This window comes from Urocitellus parryii, chromosome 14 (assembly GCF_045843805.1).
Source record: "Urocitellus parryii isolate mUroPar1 chromosome 14, mUroPar1.hap1, whole genome shotgun sequence".
Taxonomy (NCBI): Eukaryota; Metazoa; Chordata; class Mammalia; order Rodentia; family Sciuridae; genus Urocitellus; species Urocitellus parryii.
In genome coordinates, this window is record NC_135544.1 from 14,469,856 (window position 1) to 14,491,295 (window position 21,440).

Here is a 21,440-nt window from a genome sequence, read left to right on the forward strand (position 1 = left end):
GGTCACCATGAGGGGACAGAAGAGGAGGTGATAAAGGAAGTTTGTTCCCCCCAAAGAAAACCAGACCTAGGAAGCTGAGGCCTGGTGGCATCCCAGAGAGTACAACAGGGGACCTTGCCGCCTCATCCCTTCCCAAGCCCCATTCACCTCACAGTGACTCCCTTAGGTCTGGCCACAGCGCTAATTCCTCAGGCCACTAGGTGGCAGTAGAGCCCTGCTCAACTGAGGATGGAGCCTACTGGGCTACCCTTTTGGCAGGATGCTTCCTACTGGAGGCTTTGGAGAGTCACCCACAGGGCGCCCTGCCTGTCAGGCTGTGGTGGGGGGGTGGAGTGGGGATGGGCAGTGCCAGGGAGGAGCACACATACCGCTACACTGGTTTCGTCTGTGACAACTTTGAGCACGTCTGTTACGGAAATGTAGCCCAAACGCTTGGCTATTGCCAGAGGTGTGGTTCCATTCTAGAAAAAAAATGGCAGCAAGAGGGTGAGATCAGACAAGGGAGCAAGAGAGGAAGGACACTCTGCCACCTGTACAGAGTCTAAGTTCACCTCTGACTATTCAGAAGGGCTTGAGTGGACAGACTCTGCCTTGGAGCCCAAAGCAAGATGGCTCCACCAGTGGGAGAGCCGGGATGCCCCCTCAGACTAGGGCAGGGAGAGAAGAGGGCGTTGACGCCTCATGTTGTAGCATTGTGTGGGGGCTTGAAATGACAGCAAGGCAAGACTGCCAAGAGGGAACCCTCTGGCGGGAAGGGTGTCAGAAGTCACCATGTGTGATTCTGAAACAGGAGGGAACAGAGAGTCACACTCACTGCTTCCAAGTCTGTTCTCTGGGTGTCAATCACAGCATCGCCACAATGAAAACAATCCCTGTACTTCAGTGAACTAGGCAGGCCAATCAGAAATCACAGGTCACCAGAAATAGGATAGGGACTATATTTTCTACTTTAAGAGAAAGAGCTAAGTGAAAATCAATCGAGACTATTTTTCTTCTACGTTTTCTAGTTTCAGGACATGGCCCAGGATCCATCCAGATTTGGCCCCCTCTTCAGTTACAATTTCAGGACCCACATCTGTAGTCAAAGGTCCACCTGCTTTCAGAGTTGGGAGAAACCATGGAGGGAATCTAATAAAACCTCACACCGTCAGATGATAAGTTCATACTGAGCCCTGATCACTGAAGTTGCTAAGGATAACCCAAGACCCTGAAAGATCAGACACTCCACAAGACCGAATATAGCCTCACCTACTTCGGAAGAGGCATCCACAAAAATGTTTAATCAAATATAAAAGGGGGAAGTAACTGCTCTTGACAAGGATGAAGTTCAGTCACCAGAAGAGAAACTGATCACAATACCCTATCCCCCGGAATACCCAAAATGCTGCAGCTCTGTCTGGGTCCCAGATGTGCACACCAACCTCTATGGCTCTGGGATGTCTCCCAGGGCTGCTGCCCAGGGAAGAACAGTTTTCTGAAATCAGGCCAGGGCGGGTACTCACCGAGCTGACCTCGTTTGGGGAAGCGCCATTTTTCAGTAGCAAAGTCACAATGTCAGTATGTCCTTGTTGGGCCGCCTGGTGCAAGGGGCTGTATCCTAGCTATAAAGTGAGGTAGACATTTTGGCATGATCAGCTAGCTAGTAGAGAAAGAACCACCCACACACCATGGAATCCATTCACCTTCTACTTGTGACAAAAAAACAAAAAGCATTTTCCCCCACTGCCTCCTTCAGGATCCAAGTCTCAAACTGGCAGAACCCCAAGTATGCTCAGAGTAGGTCTGGCTCCATTCTAACTGGGCACTTAAGAAGTGCTCTTTTAGGAGTGGGGTCTAAGGCACCCTGTACCTTGGTCTTGGCATTGACATCTGCCTGGTGTTGTAGCAGAAACTTCACCAGCTTGATATTTCCATAATGACTGGCCACGTGCAGTGGAGTGTAACCCATCTGAAATGCAAGAAGTTGAGCATAGGTGACCTTCAGGGCTTCTGGGCAGACCTTAAGCCACCATGAACTGTGCATTTAATCAAATTCTTTTAAAAAGCAGGTGATTTAAAGAGAGAATGGATGGGGAACCCTTTGGAAGGTTAACAGCTGCTACGTGGTGTCCTGCTATCGCCAGCCAGATACCACTGGCCTGGGAAGGAGCAGGGTTCATGGTCAGACAAGTGAAGTCTGAGATGTTTGGAGGTGAGCCAGGCAGAGATGTCAAGTAGGTGGCGGGAGGGTGGACACGGAACCCTGCCATGAAGGCTGGGCTAGGAGTCATCCTCAGCCTATGAGAGAGCTGATAGCTTTGGAGATAAATGAGTGCCTCTAAGATTCATGAAGTGGAGGGAGAACAGAGAGGGGCCTAAGGACTGCACCAACATTCAGAGGGAAAGTCGGAAGGGAGGCTGGAGGGACAATGGAGAGAGCTGTGCTCCAGAGTCTAAGAGGAGTCATTTTAAGAAGACAGGAACAGCAATCCTGTCTTCTTAAAATGTTCTCCTCTGCTGAGAAGAGTGTGAAGTGCAGGACAAATGGACACATGGAGTCCTGGCTGACCCCAGTGAGAGCAGACTTATTTCATTAGAAAGGTGAACTCCCATTGTAAGATCCCCAAAGGCTGCTTGGAGTCACTGAGTTTCGTGTAATGGAATTTATAGGAAATGCTCATTTCTTGAAATAGTGGGAGTTTGGTCTAAGAAGGAGCTTATTTTCAAGGAAGCTGTCCTGATGAATATTTTTTGTTTGTTTTTAGTGCTGGGAATTGAACTTAGGTTCTCATGCCTGCCAAGCACATGCTCTACCATAGAGCTCCATCCTCTGCCCCCATCGAATATTTTGGTGCCGCCTCTGAGCCAAGGCCCTCTGAACTCTTTGTTCCCTAACGTACCCAGGGAGCCAGAGCCGGACTGCAGAGATCATCTTAATACAGATGCTGTGGGCAAGACCCTCATGTCGCGGGCTGGCTGGGGATCCCTGAGGCAGTTCTAACCCAAAGAATAGGGGGTCTCAGGGAAGGAACCTAAAAGACCAAACTGGGCTCACAAGAGAAGCCCCAAAGATCCAAAACATTCTTGGCTTTTAAAAAACAGATTCTTGTTGATGCAGGCAGGTGGGGACAAAGAGGCGGCTCCAGTTTTTTCTCAGGATGACCTCATGTTGCCTAGTGCTCCGGGAGATCTCTGGAAGGGGTGGGGCTGGTGGTGGTGTCCCTCTGTCCCTTCCTTTTAATACAACTGCCTTGTGATGAAAGGAGCAAAATGCACTTCTTCCAGGAAGCCTCCTCCTTCCCACCAGGTGGAAGCACCCAGGCCCTCTAGGGGCTCCCGGCTGTTCTCTCCCACCAATATCATATTTCCAGTTCCTTCCTGTCTCTTGCCTTCATCTCCACGCTAAACCACAAATGCCTGCAGCCCAGCTTCCAAACCGCATGTGCCTCGCTCACACCATCTCACTGAGCTCCTTACACACAAAAGAGGTTCAAAGCGAGTTGAGCTGAATTCAACTAACAGCTGGAATAGAAGGGGATGCATTTCTGAGTGACTCCAAGGAAGTCCCCCCCACCCTTTGACCTTCCTCTGCAACTCATAGGAGGCAGATCACCATTCAACATTCCTCACAATTCTTGCTGCAGAAGCTCAAAGCTCCAACAAACTTTTTAAAATTCCCAGGGGGAATGTGCGATCATTAGGATGATGTCCTTGAATTCTACTACTTCCCTGCCAGAAAGGTCCTTAGGATTCTGTCCCGGGCGGGGGGTGGGGGGTGGGGGGTGGAAGAGATGATTCTGAGGCATGAGGGAGGCACCCTGGGCCTGGGTCAGAGCACACAGGCTCAGCAGGGGGAGCCAGGAGGACAGAAGCTAGCTCAGGGCTGCCTGCCTTACCCGGGTAGTGGAATCCACTGTGACACCGTGTTTGATGAGCACATCTGCCACTGGAACGTGGCCTTCTTGTGCTACCAGATGGAGAGGAGTGAGTCCACTCTGGAAAGAGAAAGATGTTCATCAGCTTTGAGGCAGGAAACAATTCCAGGCTACTGTGACAGAGCACTGAGTCTGGAAGCCTGGTTTGCAGCCCTAGCCTGCTATCTGACCACCTGTTTAGCAAAACTCTTCCTGTTCTGAGCCTCAATATCCCTACCTTAAAAAATGAGATGGTTAAATGAAATCAGGAAGTGCCATTTTTTTTTTCTGTTCAGGGTAAGACTGTCAATATTTTAAATCGGTGACTTTGTAGCAAGTACCCAACTTTGTCCCTTATGGTAACAAAGCGGCTCTAGACCAACACAGAAGTGAATGGGCATGGCTGTGTTCCAATAAAGCTTTATTTACAACAAGTGGTGGGCAGGATTTGGCTCACAGGTCATAAATGAACTTTAGAGTACCTTCCAATGGCAACACTTTCTATTTCCATGGCAAATTTTCAGAGCCTTGGTTTCTTAATTTAGGAAATAGGGATTCTATCACTGACCTATCTAGAGGGAACGCAAGGAGCATTTGAGAAAGCACAGTTCATGTAAAATCACTTTGAAAAGCACAATGTGCTCTTTAAATATAGCGTACTATTATGGGATCACAGCCAGCGCAGCACTGTGAAGAGCAGGGAGGATCTGTAAAGAGCTGGGAGTGAAAAGACCACGCTCATGGACTTTTCATCCCAGCTTTCTCCGGAGGGTAGTAATGAATCAGAGCTCTTGTTGTACAAAAATGTCAGAAGTCTTCTCCTCCTTGCACCTTACCTCAATACACTCTGCTAACAGTGGGACCAACAGCTGAGTCTTCTGAAGTCACAGGCAGTGGCCCCCATGAGTGACTCTACCTGCCCTCCTCTGCCTTCTGCATTCCCCAAGACCGACCAGAAGCCAATGAACAGTGGCCCTCCTTGGCTGCAGGTGCCTGTGCCAATGTCACTGTGTCAACTGCTAGCCCCCCAGGCAGGTGACTGGCTCAGTTCTCGGGGTAACACCAGGAATCTGCCTTGGGAGGGTGGCAGGGGTGAGAGAGAGTGTTTCCTGAACAAAAACACACTGCCACCATTATTGTCTTCTTATGCAGCTCACTTTACATGGGACAAGGAAGACACCCAGAATGCCATGACTACAATGGTTCCCTTGTTGGAGGTCACCTATCCAAACCTATAGGAAAAGAACCATCGGATCAGAGGTTTAGGAAATCTGAAATCATCCTTAACATGCTTGCCTTTCTGAAACTGTTATGTTAATTTATCATCTAAAGAACTGGCTCTTCATATTGTTTGATTCCATTTAAATGCAATTTCCAGAATAGGAAAATTCAGAGACAGGTAGGTGGTGGTCAGCGACGGGGAGTTTTGTGGGGAATCAGAAGTGGTTGCTCCCAGAGATGGAATCTCCTTTTCAGGTGATGAAAATGTCCTAAGTTACGTAATGATAGTTTTCCAATTCTTTAAATGTACTGAAATCCACTGAATTGTACAGGTGACAGGATAAATTTTATATAAATTATGTTTCAATAAATCAGTTATTTAAAAAAGAACTGATTCTTTAGTCTCTTTTGGGTCATGAATTCCTTTGAGAAGCTGAGGGAATCTAGGAACACCTCAGCCAGAAAGGCACTCATGTGCCCACAAACCCAAAGTGTTGTATACAATTTTAGTAGATACCATGCTCATATACCTATACTCCTAAGTTAAGAATGGCTAGTCTAATGTATAGATCAGTATTTAAAAAAAAATCTTCCTCCACAGAAAGTGGATATTTAGTACCAAATTACTGAATATACTCCTGAAGTTACACACTGGCCTAAATTCAGGAGAGTATACTCTGGATTTCCACTTTGAACTTCTTGCACATCGTGAATCTGTTGAGAAAGACAGCATGGTAGGAGAAAAGGCAAAGCTTTTGTTCCGTGACCTGCAACCTGGAGAACAAGCAATCTTTCTGACTCTATTGATTCATTCACAAACCGAGACAAAATTATACAGGGCTGTTTGTTGTAGGGACCACACACACACACACACACACACACACACACACACACCACCTGACTCAGAAGCTGAGCCCGGGGTAGGTGCTCCACATGTAGATTTATATCTGCTGAGCTGACAGCAACACATACTATCAGGACTACAGGGCAAATCCCAGGGGGCCACACTCACCTTGTTCCCCAGGTTGCCATTGGCTTGTTTGGAGAAGAGCAGAGCCACCATCTCTGCGTGACCTTCTTGGGCAGCCAGGTGAAGGGGAGTCACACCTTGCACCGACTCTGCATTCGCGGACCCCCCATACTGCAACAGACTTCGGGCCACCTCCATCTGGTTCTGCTTGGCAGCGATGTGCAAAGGGGTGTAGCCATTCTGAAAGAGAGGAAGCCACCCAGAGCTTGGTGACAGGAATGCCGAGTTGGCTATATGAGTGCCTGGGGGAGGGCTGGGCATGGCTGTAGGCCTGCTGAACAACCACTGAGCAGGGCTGGTGTCACCCCGGAGAGCAATTTAAGTAAACAAACAAACAAAAGCCATTTGATTTGGAGATGGCTCTCCAGGCTCCCATAGCTAGGAAACAAATGTCTGTCCCTTTTTCTCACCATCTATTTTGTGTTATTCTGCTCAGATAGATGAACTGCTGGGCAGGAAATGCTCTGTCAAGGAACAAAGCTGGAATTCAATTAGGTGGGCTACAGAACAACTAGAAGGCTAGGTGGGCAAGAAAACAAGAATAACCCCAAACCCCAACATTTCATAAAAGAAGGAAACAGCAGCCTTTCTCCTGTCCCTGCACAGTGGGGGCAAGTGCTGCCTTTTGGGCCTGCTGGGATCAGGCAGGTGATGGAAGGGGACACGCACCAGGCAATGGGCGCCAGTCTTCGTTCGTGACCCGGGCAAGTATTCTACCTCCTGGACTTCCTTTTGTATTTCTTTTAAGCCATTAAAAGAGGGTTAGAGCAACTACTTTTTTCATTTCTCAAAGTTATTGGGTAGATCAAATATGATAATGTACAGAAAGAATCTTTCCAAAATAAAGATATAAAAGGAAATAAAACTAATGTGGGTTTGTGATGCATTGATTCATAAGGCATTGTAAGTACAAGGCGAGACCAAGGAGTTTGGGCGAGTAAGTCAATTATGCCATTGTCTTCTGTTCATTCTGCTCTCTATTTTTTTTAAACGAAACTTTCTCCATGAAGGAAGCAGTGCATGGGTTCACATCTGGAGCACACCTCTTATCCAACTGCGGATAGTCCACAGTCTATAGATTGGCTCCTGGGCATCGTTTTTAGAAATCACTTTTCCCTCCATTATCTCTTTTGAGCTTCACCCACACCAATCAAGGTACTAAATGCAGGTATTTTTATTGCTATCCTATATTGTGGATAAAGATGCCAATCCCCTGAGGGGTGAGTGCTTTATCCAATGCCAAATAATAAAATGACAGACTTGAACTCAGATATGCATCACTTGAGACCTTGTTCAAATGGAGATTGTAATTAAGAAGGTGTAGGAAGGTAATAATGCTCCCAGATGATGTTGATGTTGCTGGTCCAGGGACCACACTTCAGTAGCAAGACCCTCAAGCACGCATGGCAAAGAGGGATGCTAGGCCCAAGGACTTCCTTTCCCAGAGCAGGTGGGTACGCATGTGCTATTGTTTCAAGGAGCTTCTTCCCACCTTGGCCGGCCTCCCCTAGTTGTTCTTGAGGACTGCATTCCCCTCTGCCAGCCACTGTTTTCTTGTGGCAACCAACATTTTTCACTCTTTCAGGATCACTGGTGAGGAAAAGGGAAGGGAATAGAAGGGGCTGACCAACAGAGTAAAATCCCAGTTATATAGTACTGGGGACCTGGAATAGGATAGCTAGGTTGGTCTGTAAAGTGGCTTTCATTGGGGAAATTAAAAATTTGTAATTTACTTCCCAAATTAAATTGAATTAAAAATCATTCTCTTGGAAAAATTATGTAAGATAATTCTTTCTAGTATTTCTCCTTTTTAATTGGATTCCATTATGAGGAAACATGACATTATTCTTTGGGGGTTGTGTTCATAAAACAAGATCAGCATTTTGATTGTAATAAAATTAATTAAGCAGAATGATTTTTTGTTGTTGTTCTGTATCAAAAGAGAGCAAAAAAGAAATGTGGCTCAGTGGTCAATTCTGAGACATGGAGTCATTTTCAAATACAGATCATCTTCTCTGAGACCACTGTAGAATGTTCCTCCCCAGCAGGGCAGACACCATCAGATGAGATGCACCCTCTGCCAGTGCTGGCCCAGAGAAGGCATTTGCTATAAGAAAGTAAGGATTATTAGGAATTCTTTTAAAGTACAAAGGAAAGTCACTGACACAATTTGAAGTATGTTCATGGACACATCACCAGGAGTCCCAGACCACTTGGGCAACTGTGGGTGTTCGTGTTGGCAACAGCGCTCTCTCCTGGCCAAAGGAGAGCTTGCTCTGGAGATGTCTAAGGCTGCTAGGTCACCTTGGGTTAAAACAGAGATGAATCAAGAGCTGCTGACGATTTCTGAACATGGGCTATTCCACTGGAACTTCCTGCAAACCAGGACTAATGATGACAAACCAGGTAATGATGACCTTCTACAGGTGACAAGGACAAGAGGCAATTGGGCGAGCGAGTCGGGGAGCAGTTAGGGAGGGATGTGTGCCAGGCAAAGACTCTTCTTTCCTAAGGAAATGAGCTCATCTGGAGGACTGAATGCGTGAGAGGGCTCTGCCTGAATGTTGCAACATTAGCATCAAATTAGGAAGGGGAGAGTTTGGTTTGGGTGCAGAGGGATTTGCATGTGAAATTCTACAAAATTGCCAGACTACTTTGGAAACTATTTTTTGCCATGGAAACAAAACCCATCTGTACAGCGTTTGCACTTGCATTTAGCTCTCTTTAAATATCATGAACCTGGCTCCAGTTCCTTTTATATAAGTAGGAGAATGAGGAGGAGGAGGAGGAGGGGAGTCCAGCTTTTTATTTTTAGAAGCAGGAGTAAGTCGACATCTCAGCAGGGCCGCGAGCTCCCTCTGCACAGTAACGTGAGGTTCACTATGACAATAGCAGGGACAGAAGCCTGAGGAGACAGGGGCATCTGGGAGATGCTGTGTCTGCAGGAAAGGGATGCTGTAAGGTTGAGATAAGCATCCGTGCTGAGCAGGGGAAAACAACTGAAGCCTTGCACTGATTTTTCTCCTGCCTGGGCCACTGCGGCTCTAAAGTCTGCAGGTGTCAGCTGGAATCACACAGGGACCATCCTGTGGCTCCCTCCCAGGCAGCTCTGACACTCCCTCCACATGACAGCTCGGCCATAAATTGTCATCTGATGGTGTTTCTCATGCTTTGGGCTGCCCTGTCAGATTCCGAACTTCTGGGCACAGAGACTGCATGTGTCTCTTGTATGCCTAGTCCTGTCCCTCTCCTTTCCCTGCCACCAGCCCTCAGAGTCCTGGCCCTCACAGACACAGACCCCACACAGCCCTCACCTTTCCACAGGGTGGGGGCATCCCCGCAAAATGCTCCTTCCTTGCTGTGGCTTTGTCCTTGTGTTACCCCCTCCCCCAGGCTAGCCCTACAAAGTTCCTTTGACTCTGCTTCCCTGAGGGTCAAGGACAGGACTGTTGCCAGCAGCAGTAACAGCTAATTTCAGAGGCTGGCTTGCTGAATGTATGTCTAATGTCTAATATAATACAATATATATATTCCACAACATATATATCATACTTAAAAGAAAGCCACAATCTAAATGTCTGAACTCATGAGATAAATAAATTTTGGGGTGATCATTCACTCAGAAAAGGCTTCTTCCTTCAAGGTTCCAGAAAGTGCTCCCCAGCAGCTTTGGCTGTTTCTCCCAGTGTCAGCATCTTGCCCCAGCATCAGAGCACCTGGAGAGCAGGTGGGAAATGGGACTCCTGGGCCATCCCACCGTCCCACTGAGTAGGGATCTCTGAGAACAAGGCTTATGGCTCCCCAGAGATCCTTATCCAAGCTGATCTTTGATAGCCAGTTTACAAAATTCAGCTGGCAGGCGGCTGCTTGGGGCATACATTTGGTGTGTAAAAGCAAATTCCGTCTCTGCCAGGGAGCCTGTTGCGGAGGAGTGTCGCTGCTTCCCACCTCATTCCTGGTCTCCAAATAGTGGCAATTATATTGCAGGTAACATATGTGAAAGTGGGGTGAGGTGTCTGAGGTAAAAAATAAAAGCAAAACACCAGACCCCTTGGGCTGCTTTCAAAACAACCCTCTGTGGGCTGTAGACTCGGCGCCCACGGCTGGGCACTCCTGATCTGCCCAGGGAGGCGTCTTACCCAGGCGGGACTGTGTGGGGAGCCACCCCGGGGCAGCAGTAGCTTGACGATCTCCAGGTTATTGTGATGAACAGCCACATGTAGGGGAGTCAAGCCATTCTGCAAAGGGACAAAACAGAGAGATGAGAACAGCTTCACTCCAGTGAGTTTTCCACTTGGGAGCCCTCTATGAGATTCACAGCACTTATTTTAAACAGGTGAAATCTGCTTAAAAATTTATAAAATCTGTAATAATCTGGTTAAAATTTTATTGAAGGATGGGCTGTGGGTGTAGCTCGGTGGTGGAGGATCTGTCCAGCATGCATGAGGCCCTGGGTTTGATCCCCAGCACTGCAAAATAAATTTTAAAAATAGCTGGGTGCAGTGGCACACACCTATAATCCCAGTGGCTCAGGAGGCTGAGGCAGGAGGATCGGAAGTTCCAAGCCAGCCTCAGCAATGGTGAGGTGCTAAGCAACTCAGTGAGACCCTCTCTCTAAGTAAAATACAAAATAGAGCTGGGGATGTGGCTCAGTGGTGAGTGCCTCTGAGTTCTATCTATTCCTAGTACCCCACCACAAAATTAATTAATTAAGAAAATAAAGTTACTGTTAAAAAAATAAACGCATTCCCAGCCAATCTTGACTAGGAGTCACTAGGGGACATACCCAGCAGGACCCAGGGCCAAGTACTTTCCCTGTGGGGGCAGCAGGGGATGCAGAGCAGTGAAATCACACTTGCTCAGAGAAGGCCTTCTAACAGGGTCCTTCTAACATTACGAGGCCTTTCACGGAAAGATCACTCTTTTCAAAGGCCATTCTCCCTAGATGGCTGCCCACAGGGTGGGCAAAACAGGTAAGAGATGGAATCCACAAGTAGTGAAGTTTGTCCTGTTTTGTTTCCTTTGACCCCAGAAGGAGACGGACAGACTCACCTTCCCGGCAGCGTTGGGGTGTGCCTCTCGTTCCAGCAGCAGCTCTGCCACCCTCACCTTCCCGTACTTAGCCGCCACGTGGAGAGGGGTAAATCCTTTCTGAGGAGAAACACAGACTGTCAGGACCACAGGAAGCCAGAGCCATCCTCCTGGGAGAAAGGGCCCACGGCAATGGAGGCTTCCCGGCACCCCAAGTTTTGATCCCTTTGAGATGCCAAGACCTCAGGAACCCAAGCTTCCTCCACCAGGCCCCTCTGCACTCCTCCCAGGCCTGGTGTTGTCATTAGATGCTCACGCCCTGGGTGGTGCTGGGGATTCAACCCAGGGCCTTGGGAGTGCTAGGTAAGCCAGTACTCTACCAACTGAGCTCTATCCCAAGCTCCTTATTCCTTCTTGAATCTCCAAAATCTCCCTGTCATGGGTTAGAGCAGGTGCCTGAGAAATAATTGGTCTGTGATAAACAGATGAATGGTGAATGAAAGAGAGAATGGCTCACTGCCCTTTCTGGGAAAGTACAACCACACACCAGGCTCACAGATGGTGGCCAGTCCTATGGGGGTCCACCCTTCCAGCTGCCTACATTGTCATTAAAACTTCCAAGGCCATCAGGCAGGAATCCCCCTTGGAGCCCCAGTTTGTTATTTATGGCTTTTCTTTTCTTTTTCTTTCTTTCTTTTTTTTGTGTGTGTGTGACAAGTTCTTGCCCAGGCTGGCCTTGAACTTGAACTGGGCACCAATGATCCTCCTGCCCTAGTTTTCCTAGGATTTGTGACTACAGGTGCCTGCCACTTTTTAAGAACAAGAGAAGAAGGGCTGTACCTTAGTCATGCAGGCCTGGGATGCCTCCTTTTCCAGAAGGGCCAGGGCTGTATCCACATGGCCCTCTCGGGCCGCAGTGTGCAGGGGCGTGTGCCCGGCAGTGGTAGCCAGGTTGGGGTTGGCATTATTTTCTAAGAGGAGCTTCACCATGTTTGTGTGGCCGATGCGAGCTGCACAGTGAAGTGGGGTCTGGTCATCCTGAACCCCAAAGGGAAAACAAAGATTGGGAAATGTTCACGTTATCAAACCCAACATTTCATTTTACAAACAAGAAAGGTAAGGCCCCGAAAGGTTAAATGATTTTCTCAGGGACACAGTGAAGCAGATAAAGAGCTGGAATTTGAGTCAAGCCTTTGAGTTATAGAAACTGATGTGTTCTCTCTTATTTAACTTTATAACTCTTCAAGTAAGTTGTTATTTCCACTTAATTGTCCAAAGGCTCAACCCTCCCATCTGTAAAATGAGAATGATAATATTGACGGATAATGTACAGAAAGGGCCTCATGTAGTGTTGGGTACATAATAAACACTCAATAAACTTGTTATTACCATCTCCCCAGACCTTTCCCGGTGGATATGCTCATCTTTCTGTTTGAACTTTACTTTCAGTTTCTCTACACCAGGGGTCAGGGGAGAGTTAAGTTGCTGAAAGGGAAGGACGTAGTCTTGTCCCACCCCTGCCTAACTTCCTGTTCATGGCTATGGTGTAGGGCTCCACAGACAAGGTCTCTCTGTCACTGGGCTCATGCCAAGTTATGGCTCAGACACAAATCTCAGGTCCTAACGCTAAGGGGCATCTTCAACCATCTATGGGTAGGAAAGCATGATCTTTGCCCATCCACTTGCAGAATCAGCAGCTATCCTTATTGGTCACTCACCCAACATTTCAAAAATGTGCACACAACAAGGGGAAATTCTCCACTTTTGTTTTTTAATTAGTTAATTTGATATACATATTTTTTGTGGTACTGGGGATTGAATCCAGGGGTGCTCTATCACTGAGCTACATCCCCAGTCCTTTTTAGTTTTTATTTTGAGTCAGGGCCTCACTAAATTGCCCAGGCTGACCTTGAACTTGAGATCCTCCTGCCTCAGCCTCCAGAGCTGTTAGGATTACAGGTGTGCATCCATGTGCTCTGGAAATCCTCCACTTTTACATCTAGTGATTCTTGGCTGATTTTCACTGAGGGCACTATGTTTAAAAAGCTGCTTTCCTCTTTAAACCACGACTAACCACTAGCCCAATAAACACTGCTGGCCAGCCACATTCCTCAGACTTTCATTATTCTATAGTAACAGCTTTAACACAAAAAATATCTCTGGCCTTCTCAAAAGCCCTGCAAAGCAGAATCAGAGCTTTTCGTGTGACCTAAATGGGAATGACAAGTGATCACTGAGCCAAAAACACTGCTGCCCGGCCTCTAATGAGGATGGATTCCCCTTATTGTGCTCGAGCTGCCTCCACCCCAGGATCCTTCCCTTCCCGCCTCTGGAACTCACCTTGGCCTTAGCGTTGACTTTGGCTTTATTCTGGAGGAGGTATTTGGCCACTTCTGTGTGCCCTGCTCTGGCTGCCATGTGCAGTGGAGTTTCTACTTTCTGTAAAATAACAAAATTATAGAACTGTTAATACATGCTGGGTTTGCAAAAGGACACACACAGAGCTCCCAAGTGCCAGTCTGGTGTAGCTTGATGGGGTGTTATCCAAGAGGTGGAGTTGCCCCAGCAAAAGACTCTTTGGCCTGTTGGTGTATGAGTGTGTGTATGTGTGTGTGTGTGTGTGTGTGCGTGCGTGTGCGCGTGTGCATGTGGGTGCATGTGCACTCTAGGTATTCTTAAAAATAAACCCCAGAGCTAATGAATATTTAAAAATATGAATGATTTCCAGACTACACAGAAGTTCCAAAATATTATCCAAAATAAAATCCTGTAGATTCACAGATGTGGGGCAAATTTAATTGAGAGAGCATCAATAGACAGGAAGGCTCTCCCATATCTGAAGCCTTCGCTACCCTGAGAATTCCACCTCCAGGCCCAGAGCAGAGACTTCAGTAGTGCACACAAAGTTCCCCTCAGAGCCCTCCACCCAGAGCAACGAATCTTGCTGAGGCCAAGGTCTTACCACGTTGGAGACATTGGGTGATGCCCCCCGCTGCAGGAGGTTCTTCACTATGGGAAGGTGCCCCATGAAGGAAGCCACGTGGAGAGGCGTCAGGCCAGACTAGGACAGACAAGAGTGGAGAGAGCTGAGTGGCTGTCTTCCCCGCAAAGAAGAGAGAACCAGATAGCATCTAATGTGTTCTTCCAGCTAGGTCCTCCATGAACGGTTTTCCAAGAAGAGGGAGTTAAGTGAGGTGGGTTTACTTTCAGGACAATGGCCAGAGGAACAAAATCACCGGAGGGAAAGTTCTGCCCACTTTTATAGCTTGAAATATTGCTTCAGATCTTGGAAAACTCCCTGAGACTTGACACCAGCCCGCTCATCTCAGTCACCCCGGGTTCATTCCTTTGAACAGTCTTGCACACACACACACAACCCTGCAGCCACGGCCACAGAGAACAATCAACTCCCAGAGAGGACTAGTGGAGGAAGATCAGGGCAGAGCCAGGGCCCATCTGCAGGGTCTCTCCTACCTCGGTGACCGCATCGATGGAGGCTCCTGTCTTCAGCAGCAGCTCCATAACACGGATGTGGTTCTTCTTGCAGGCGATGTGTAAGGGGGTAAAGCCATTCTGCAGCCCCACACAAAGGGAGACAGACATCAGGAGCTTACACACTAGCCAAGGAGCACACGCAGGCCTGCACACCCACCCCAGCCCACCAGTGGGTGCCCACAGAACAATGAAGAAAAGCACATGAATTGATTAATCTTAGTGTGAATCGTGAAAGAGATAACAAGGCCCTCAGTTTATACATCAAACGTGTTGTTTAGAAACCTTTAAAAAAATTCCATTGTATTTCTGGATGTACTAAAAGAGCCTTGTGTAACGTCCCCTTAAGGGTAAACTGATGATAAAGAGTACTTTGGGGGAAGCAAATCATGTTCCTTCTGCCCTGAAACCATGGATCAGTAAGAGAGAAATGGATTTTTGTTTTTAAGTGTGATTGATACACTGGAAAGCAAGTTCCACCGGGCAGGGATTTTCATTTTTGTCTGCCTGTCCTTTTAGTGCTTTATCCCCTTAGGGCAGTGGTTCTCAAACTAGGGGAAACGGTGGGAAGAGGAGAGGGGTTTTCACTCTTTCTCTACACGTGGCTATGTCCGGAGACACTTTTTTTTTTTTTTTTGGTACTGGGGATTGAACTCAGGGGCACTCAACCACTGAGCCACATCCTCAGCCCTATTTTTGTATTTTATTTAGAGACAGAGTCTCACTGAGTTGCTGAGCGCCTTCCTTTTGCTGAGGCTGGCTTTGAACTCCCGATCCTCCTGCCTCAGCCTCCTGAGCCACTGGGAATACAGTGCACCACCACGCCCGGCTCTGGAGACACTTTTGATTGTCATAACTAGGGGAGGAGAGCTGTTGCTACCTAATGGGTCGAGGCCAGGGATGATGCTGATCATCCTACAATGCACAGAACCACAAACATCAACTCCAAATGTCAACAGTCCAAGGTTGAGAAGCCTCCAGTTCCCTAGTGCATGGCTGAGGTCAATGCTTAATGAAAGCATTTTCAAATGAATAAATGAGCCATCCTCTGCTGCCCTTGAAAGATGCCTGGCCCCCCTCAGTTCTCCTCCTCTGGGAATGGAAAGGGGGGAGAAGGAGATAATGGGTTATAGCCCCACTAGTTTCCTGGACCAGCCTGGGAACCCTTGACTTAGGGAGGAGAGAGAAAAACCATGGCCACAGGAGGAATCTGCTTTAGGCCTAAACTCACACCTGTAGCAGTGCCATGTTAAGCCCCTCTGCAGATGAAGATTACTTAGCTCAGGCCACTGCTGCCATTGCTGGGAAAGCCCGGCAGTCTCTGAGACTTCATTGTTCTTCAGCCTGGGCTTGGTTGGAGATGAAGTGGTTCTTCAACCCATGGGCACACCATGATCACTGCTTCTGGAGTCAGGACTCCTGGACACAAACCCACCCTGGACCACAGCCCGCTACAGGGGCTGTGCTAACCGAGTGCAGGAGTGAAGGATGAGCACACACCAAGTGCACTTGTCTCCCAGGCTTTAGCAGCCACCCACACTGCACAGGCCCTGAATCTTAGGATCCTCTCAAGGCATCTGCTCTGGTCCTGCCCAGGTCAGGCTCTGGTGCTACCTCCCTCTGTCCTGGTCCCCTCCAGCACCTTCTTCAATGGCTGCACACTCACCAGGGCTCTGGAGTTTGGTTTGGCTCCTTTATCCAAAAGGACCTTGGCCACCCGGTGATGGCCACAGTGGGCTGCGACGTGGAGTGGGGTCAGGTGGTCCAGGGTGATGTCATCTATCTCCGCATTGTATTGCAACAGAAGTCGGACACAGTCGAGGTGGTCTCCCTGAGCCGCCATGTGAATTGGGGACAAGCCATTCTGGGTAAAGAAAACAACACAGACAATTGCAAGGCTTTCTGGGAATGGAACACGGAAATTCAGGACAATGATACCAACATCACTTCCCTTTTCTGGCCTATGTGATGCTTTGAAGTGAGTCCTGAGTGAGCTTGGTTCAATCAGGCCTCCCTGCTCCTGCTGGCCTCCAGCTACATTCTCCTTTCCACCCAAATACTCCAAGCCATTACCAGTTAGGCCCACCTTTTCCACAAACCCTTCCCTGACCACCCTGGACTCCTGGGAGTTTTCCTGATCTGTGCCATTCACTTAGACCTTATTCTCATATTTGTCAAATCATGGTTGACTTTTCAGATGTGTGTGTTACTTCTCCTTACAAGCATCTGAAGATCAGTGGCTCTGCCTAATGCTTCTCTTCCTCCCTCCTTCCCTTTTTACATACACTGGGATGGAATTCAGGGCCTTGCAGGTGCTAGGCAAGCATTCTACCACTGAGCTATATTCCCAGCCTTATTCTAAATTTTATTTTGAGAGGGTCTCAACAAGTTGCTCAGGTTGGCCTTAAACTTGCAATCCTCCTGCCCCAACCGACGACAGGCTGCACCAGGGCACCCAGCTCTCATGTTTCTTAAATGCCTCACAGTGCCAAATAAATGTGTGTATCCTACTTAGTGGTCCTTGATTAATGTGGTTTTCAGTGAATAAAGTGACAAAGTAGAACTGGATCTGGATCCTTCTGTTCCTGGCTCCTGACAAATGCACTTCAGTGGTTGAGTAGGGGCCTGGTTTTCTACTTTGACACATCTTCTAAATTCACCCCAAGGAACAGGACAGAAGGCCTGGAGGAGGTAGAGGCAGAACTTCCCTCCTGGAGGACTCAAGTCCTCATATTAGAAACTAGAGATGGCCCTTTGCTCTGGCCTCTAATGGAGCTTGAGAAGGACAGTTTCACTTTCTTTTTAGAACTTCACTCCCATTTGCCCTAGGCTCTGAAGACTTCTGAAAGTCTTAGCTTCTATTGCTTCCGGAGCTAGGATCAAAGAGATAGGGATTGATTTAGAGTCTGTGGGCCAGATCTGGCCTGCAGATTTACCTAGCTTTGTAAACAAAGTTTTGTTGGAACATGGCCACTGGTTTGCCCATGTTTACTTTTTCATTCCATTGGCAGTTTAATCATTGCAACAGAGACTGTGGTCTGTAAAGCCTAAATATTTACTACCTGGTCCTTTAGATAAAATGTTTTCAGTCCTCAATCCAGAATAATTAGAACTTCCTATGTGACGGGTGTTGCAATAAATGTCACACACACTATTGCATTCAGTTGTATTGACATCTCTCTTTTACAGAAATGGGATTGGATCCCAGGTCTGTCTGATCTGGATCCCTGCCTGGAAGATTCCCCCCACAGGAAGGAGGTACACACCTTGGTTTTGGCTTGGATGGGTGCCCCGTGGTCCAACAGGATCTCTGAGATTCGCACGTGCCCATTTCGAGCTGCACAGTGGAGAGGTGTCAATTCGTCCTTTAAAAGACAGAGTGAAAAACAGAAAGCCCAAAAGGCACCCATCAGAGGCCATTTGGAGAGAAGACTGCCTGCAGCATTGTTCTCAGCTGCAGAAGTGCTGATGTTTCCTCTGGGGCCAGTTTGACTCCAGCTTATGATCTTCTCCCGCTGCACCCGGCAGACAGGGCAAGATGCTCTGGGAGGCGAGTGGTGTGTCACTAACGGGGTCACCAGGAGCTTACCACTCCAGGTGAGGCTCTCGAGGGCAGAAACCCCTCCCCTGACCTGGCCATGAAGGTTGCTGGCACCCACCTTGGTCCTTGTTTCTATCTGGGCTCCCCGGTCCAGCAGGAGTCGCACCATGATCACGTTCCCCCTGCGGGAGGCGATGTGCAGTGGTGTGATACCGTTCTGGAGGGGTTAGAAGCAGGGGACAGTCAGGAATAGGCATCCTCTTAAATGTAGCTGTGTGCACCCCACTCCCCAGCCCCCGAGCCCTGCAACTGCTACAGCACTGTGGCCATTTTTTAAACCTACTGTTAGGGCATTTCTCACTGAAGAAAGGTTTTAAAACCTGAGAGGACCTATTTACACTGTTGTTGGCCAAGCCATGTCCCCCAGAGTCACCCTAACAGACAGAAAGCAAGCTGACTATTTGAAAACTGGCCCCTGCCTCTCTGTTTCCCATGTTAAGAATGACCAAATGTGGTTTAGAGTTTCTCAAGACAAAACAGGCAGAAAATGAGGGCGGGCTGATTAGGAACCTGTCAGTCAGGGGTCTTGTTAGGCATTTCTGCAGCATGGATGAATTCCATGGTGTCAGGGCAAGAGGCAGGGACACCTAGATTCTAGAAACCCCCAGACCCGCGGACAGCATGCAGAAGACAGGTTACCTGTGGCGTGAAGTTGACACTGGCTCCCCTGTTGAGGAGTAACTGGGCCACGTTGAGGTTCTCGTAGTGAGCTGCGATGTGGAGGGGGGTAAATCCCGTCTGGGGTACAACAGAGGGGGAGAACACCTGTCATGTGTCTCCACAAGAGAGGGCAGAAAACCTGACATCTCTAACCAAGAATCAGTCTGGGGATCCTGGAAAAGTTGGCAGATCCAGAGGACCTAATACCCGAAGCAGATTTTGACGGATGGTCGCATCGCAGAATGGGTCAAGGGACATCCTGTAGCATGTGGTATTAAAAAACCAGGCACCTGAGTGACCAGTCTCTGCTTTGTGCCCATGGACAAACCAGAGACTAGGATCGTCTCAAACTCTGTAGGGCCACTCATCGGAATGATTACTTAGGAGGAGATTTTAATTCATGGATGGCAAGTGTTATGGGAGTCCCCGATCTTAATTCTAGTTTCAGCTTCCTAAAATAGTCTGATGACTCATTTGCTTGACCAAAGGCAGACCTCTGGCCCCTTGGTGGGTCCGTTGTTGCCACCCTGTCTTATAACCTCAGACACATCTATCCTTTGTCAGCTGTTTTGGAGACAAAACCCAGTGGCCATGGGTCAGAGTGGAGTGGGGTGAGGGGGCCATGTGAACAATTCAGCCCAAACCTACTCCCACTGAAAGAAAACCGAGAGTCCAAATGTCCAGACAGTGGATCCAACAGTGTGGATGACCGACTAACAAATGAGGCCCCTGGGGAACCCCTCTTTCTACACTCCAGCCCCCCAAGACTGGGACCCCTCCTCCCTCTAGCAGAGGGCAGCTGGGGTGAAAACAGAGGAAGAAAAGCCCAGAATGCCACTCCTGGACCCAGCTTCACTCTGGACTCGTCCCACCCCACCTGGACGTTCCCTGCTCTTTGCTAAGAACAATTTTCTCTGTATTCACAGGGTAGGGGGGCACCCACAGCGGAGCTGTGTACTGGCTCCTGTCCGTGTTGTTCCTGGGAACCTGATGGCACCGTGGAGCTGGTGCCCAGGGTGACAGGTGGTCCGTCCAGGGCCTGGCTCATTCTTGGGAAATGGTTGGGTGTTTGTGGTGACTCTATCATATAGGCCTCCGTGGTGGTGGCCTGGTGTCCCCCGGGTGCTCCTCCTGGCCACCCTCACCTTGGAAAGGACATCTGGGTTGGGGTCATTCTGCAGGAGCACGGCAGCTGTCCGAGTGTCATCGTTGCGGGCTGCGATGTGCAGGGCCGGGAGGCGCACTTTCCCTTTCGTCCCGTAGTTGATGAGGTGTGCCACCACGTTCTCATGGCCCTGCTGCAGAGCCACGGCTAGAGGAGTGAAGCCATCCTGGCCGGAGGAGAGGAAAGATGGATTTACTCCGATTGTTATGGTTGGGATACGTGATGTCCTTGGAAAGCTTACATGTGAGACGATGCAAAGACATTCCGAGGTGAGACAATTAGGTTATGAGAGGCGAAACATGATCAATGGTTTAATTCACTGGTATGGATTAGCTGGGTGGCAACTACAGGCAGGTAGAGTGTGGCTGGAGGAGGTGGGTCACTGGGAGTGTGTCTTTGGGGTTTATATTTTGTCCCTCGTGAACACAGCTCTCTCTGCTTCCTGATGGCCACGTCCTGAGCTGCTTTCTTCCTCCACACTTTTCTGCCATCGTGTTCTGCGTCATCTGGGCCCTAAGCAGAGGAACTGGCGATGTGTGGACTGAGATCTCTCTGAAAGTGTGAGCCCCAAACAAACTTCCCTTCCCCTAATTGTTCTTGTCAGGTCTTTTAGTCACAGCCACAAAAAAGCTGAGTAAAACACTGACTATTGGACCCTTGCTGTCCTCAAGATGGGACACATACTCTTGCCTCAGGGCTTTTGTTCCTGATGGGTCCCAGCCTGAAATGACCTTCCTCTGATGTGCTGCTTTTCAAAGCTCTCTTTATCCTCCAAGCTTAGCTTTTAAATGCCACCTATCTCCTCCCTGAAGATTTTCTTGTACCACTTCCTTGCTCTGCAGCCTCACAGGGCCTGTGGTGATCATTTTTAAGCATTTACTTAATTTTCCTTCACCATTTGTTTCTAGTCTCACCGTGTGCTACGAGACATTTTACTGCTTTTGATTCTTTGCCTACCCTCCCTCTCAGCCCATCCATCAGTGCCAGAATCGTGCCTTGAACATGGCAGAATATGACTGAATACCTACCATATGCTAGAAACCAAGGCAGGCCCTGAGCATTTGATGTGAATTACTAATGCTAATTCCTTTGGTTGCATACTGAGGAGAACAGGACCCCATGAAAAGCGGAGGCAGGATACGGCAAAGTCATTGAGTCAAGAGTCAAGAACAGCCTCGGCTCCAGTTAATCCAACGACTAGCCTCAGGATCAGAGCTAAAGTGACTTGTTCAAGGGTGTACCATGGGTTCATGACAAGAGCTTTTCTCGGGTAGGCAGACTCGTCAATCAAACATTCACACGCCAGCCCCACCCACTAGCCCTCAGCGTTGGATATCAGCAGGATGA

The 21,440-nt window shown here is 48.4% G+C and overlaps 1 protein-coding gene across 4 annotated transcripts in view; it reads right to left on the bottom strand.

Moving 5' to 3' along the window:
- Ank1 (ankyrin 1) overlaps nucleotides 1–21,440 on the bottom strand; it is a 97,584-nt gene that overhangs the window by 43,517 nt on the left and 32,627 nt on the right. For all 4 annotated transcript variants that reach the window (XM_026409323.2, XM_026409321.2, XM_026409322.2 and 1 more), the window contains exons 6-21: nucleotides 20,074–20,259; nucleotides 18,908–19,006; nucleotides 18,327–18,425; nucleotides 17,934–18,032; nucleotides 16,334–16,531; nucleotides 14,650–14,748; nucleotides 14,138–14,236; nucleotides 13,516–13,614; nucleotides 12,016–12,213; nucleotides 11,197–11,295; nucleotides 10,284–10,382; nucleotides 6,127–6,324; nucleotides 3,876–3,974; nucleotides 1,850–1,948; nucleotides 1,503–1,601; nucleotides 369–461 (exon numbers count right to left, since the gene is read on the bottom strand). In XM_026409323.2, the coding sequence (XP_026265108.2) occupies nucleotides 369–461; nucleotides 1,503–1,601; nucleotides 1,850–1,948; nucleotides 3,876–3,974; nucleotides 6,127–6,324; nucleotides 10,284–10,382; nucleotides 11,197–11,295; nucleotides 12,016–12,213; nucleotides 13,516–13,614; nucleotides 14,138–14,236; nucleotides 14,650–14,748; nucleotides 16,334–16,531; nucleotides 17,934–18,032; nucleotides 18,327–18,425; nucleotides 18,908–19,006; nucleotides 20,074–20,259 (1,962 nt within the window). The remainder of the gene's footprint in view (nucleotides 1–368; nucleotides 462–1,502; nucleotides 1,602–1,849; nucleotides 1,949–3,875; nucleotides 3,975–6,126; nucleotides 6,325–10,283; nucleotides 10,383–11,196; nucleotides 11,296–12,015; nucleotides 12,214–13,515; nucleotides 13,615–14,137; nucleotides 14,237–14,649; nucleotides 14,749–16,333; nucleotides 16,532–17,933; nucleotides 18,033–18,326; nucleotides 18,426–18,907; nucleotides 19,007–20,073; nucleotides 20,260–21,440) is intronic.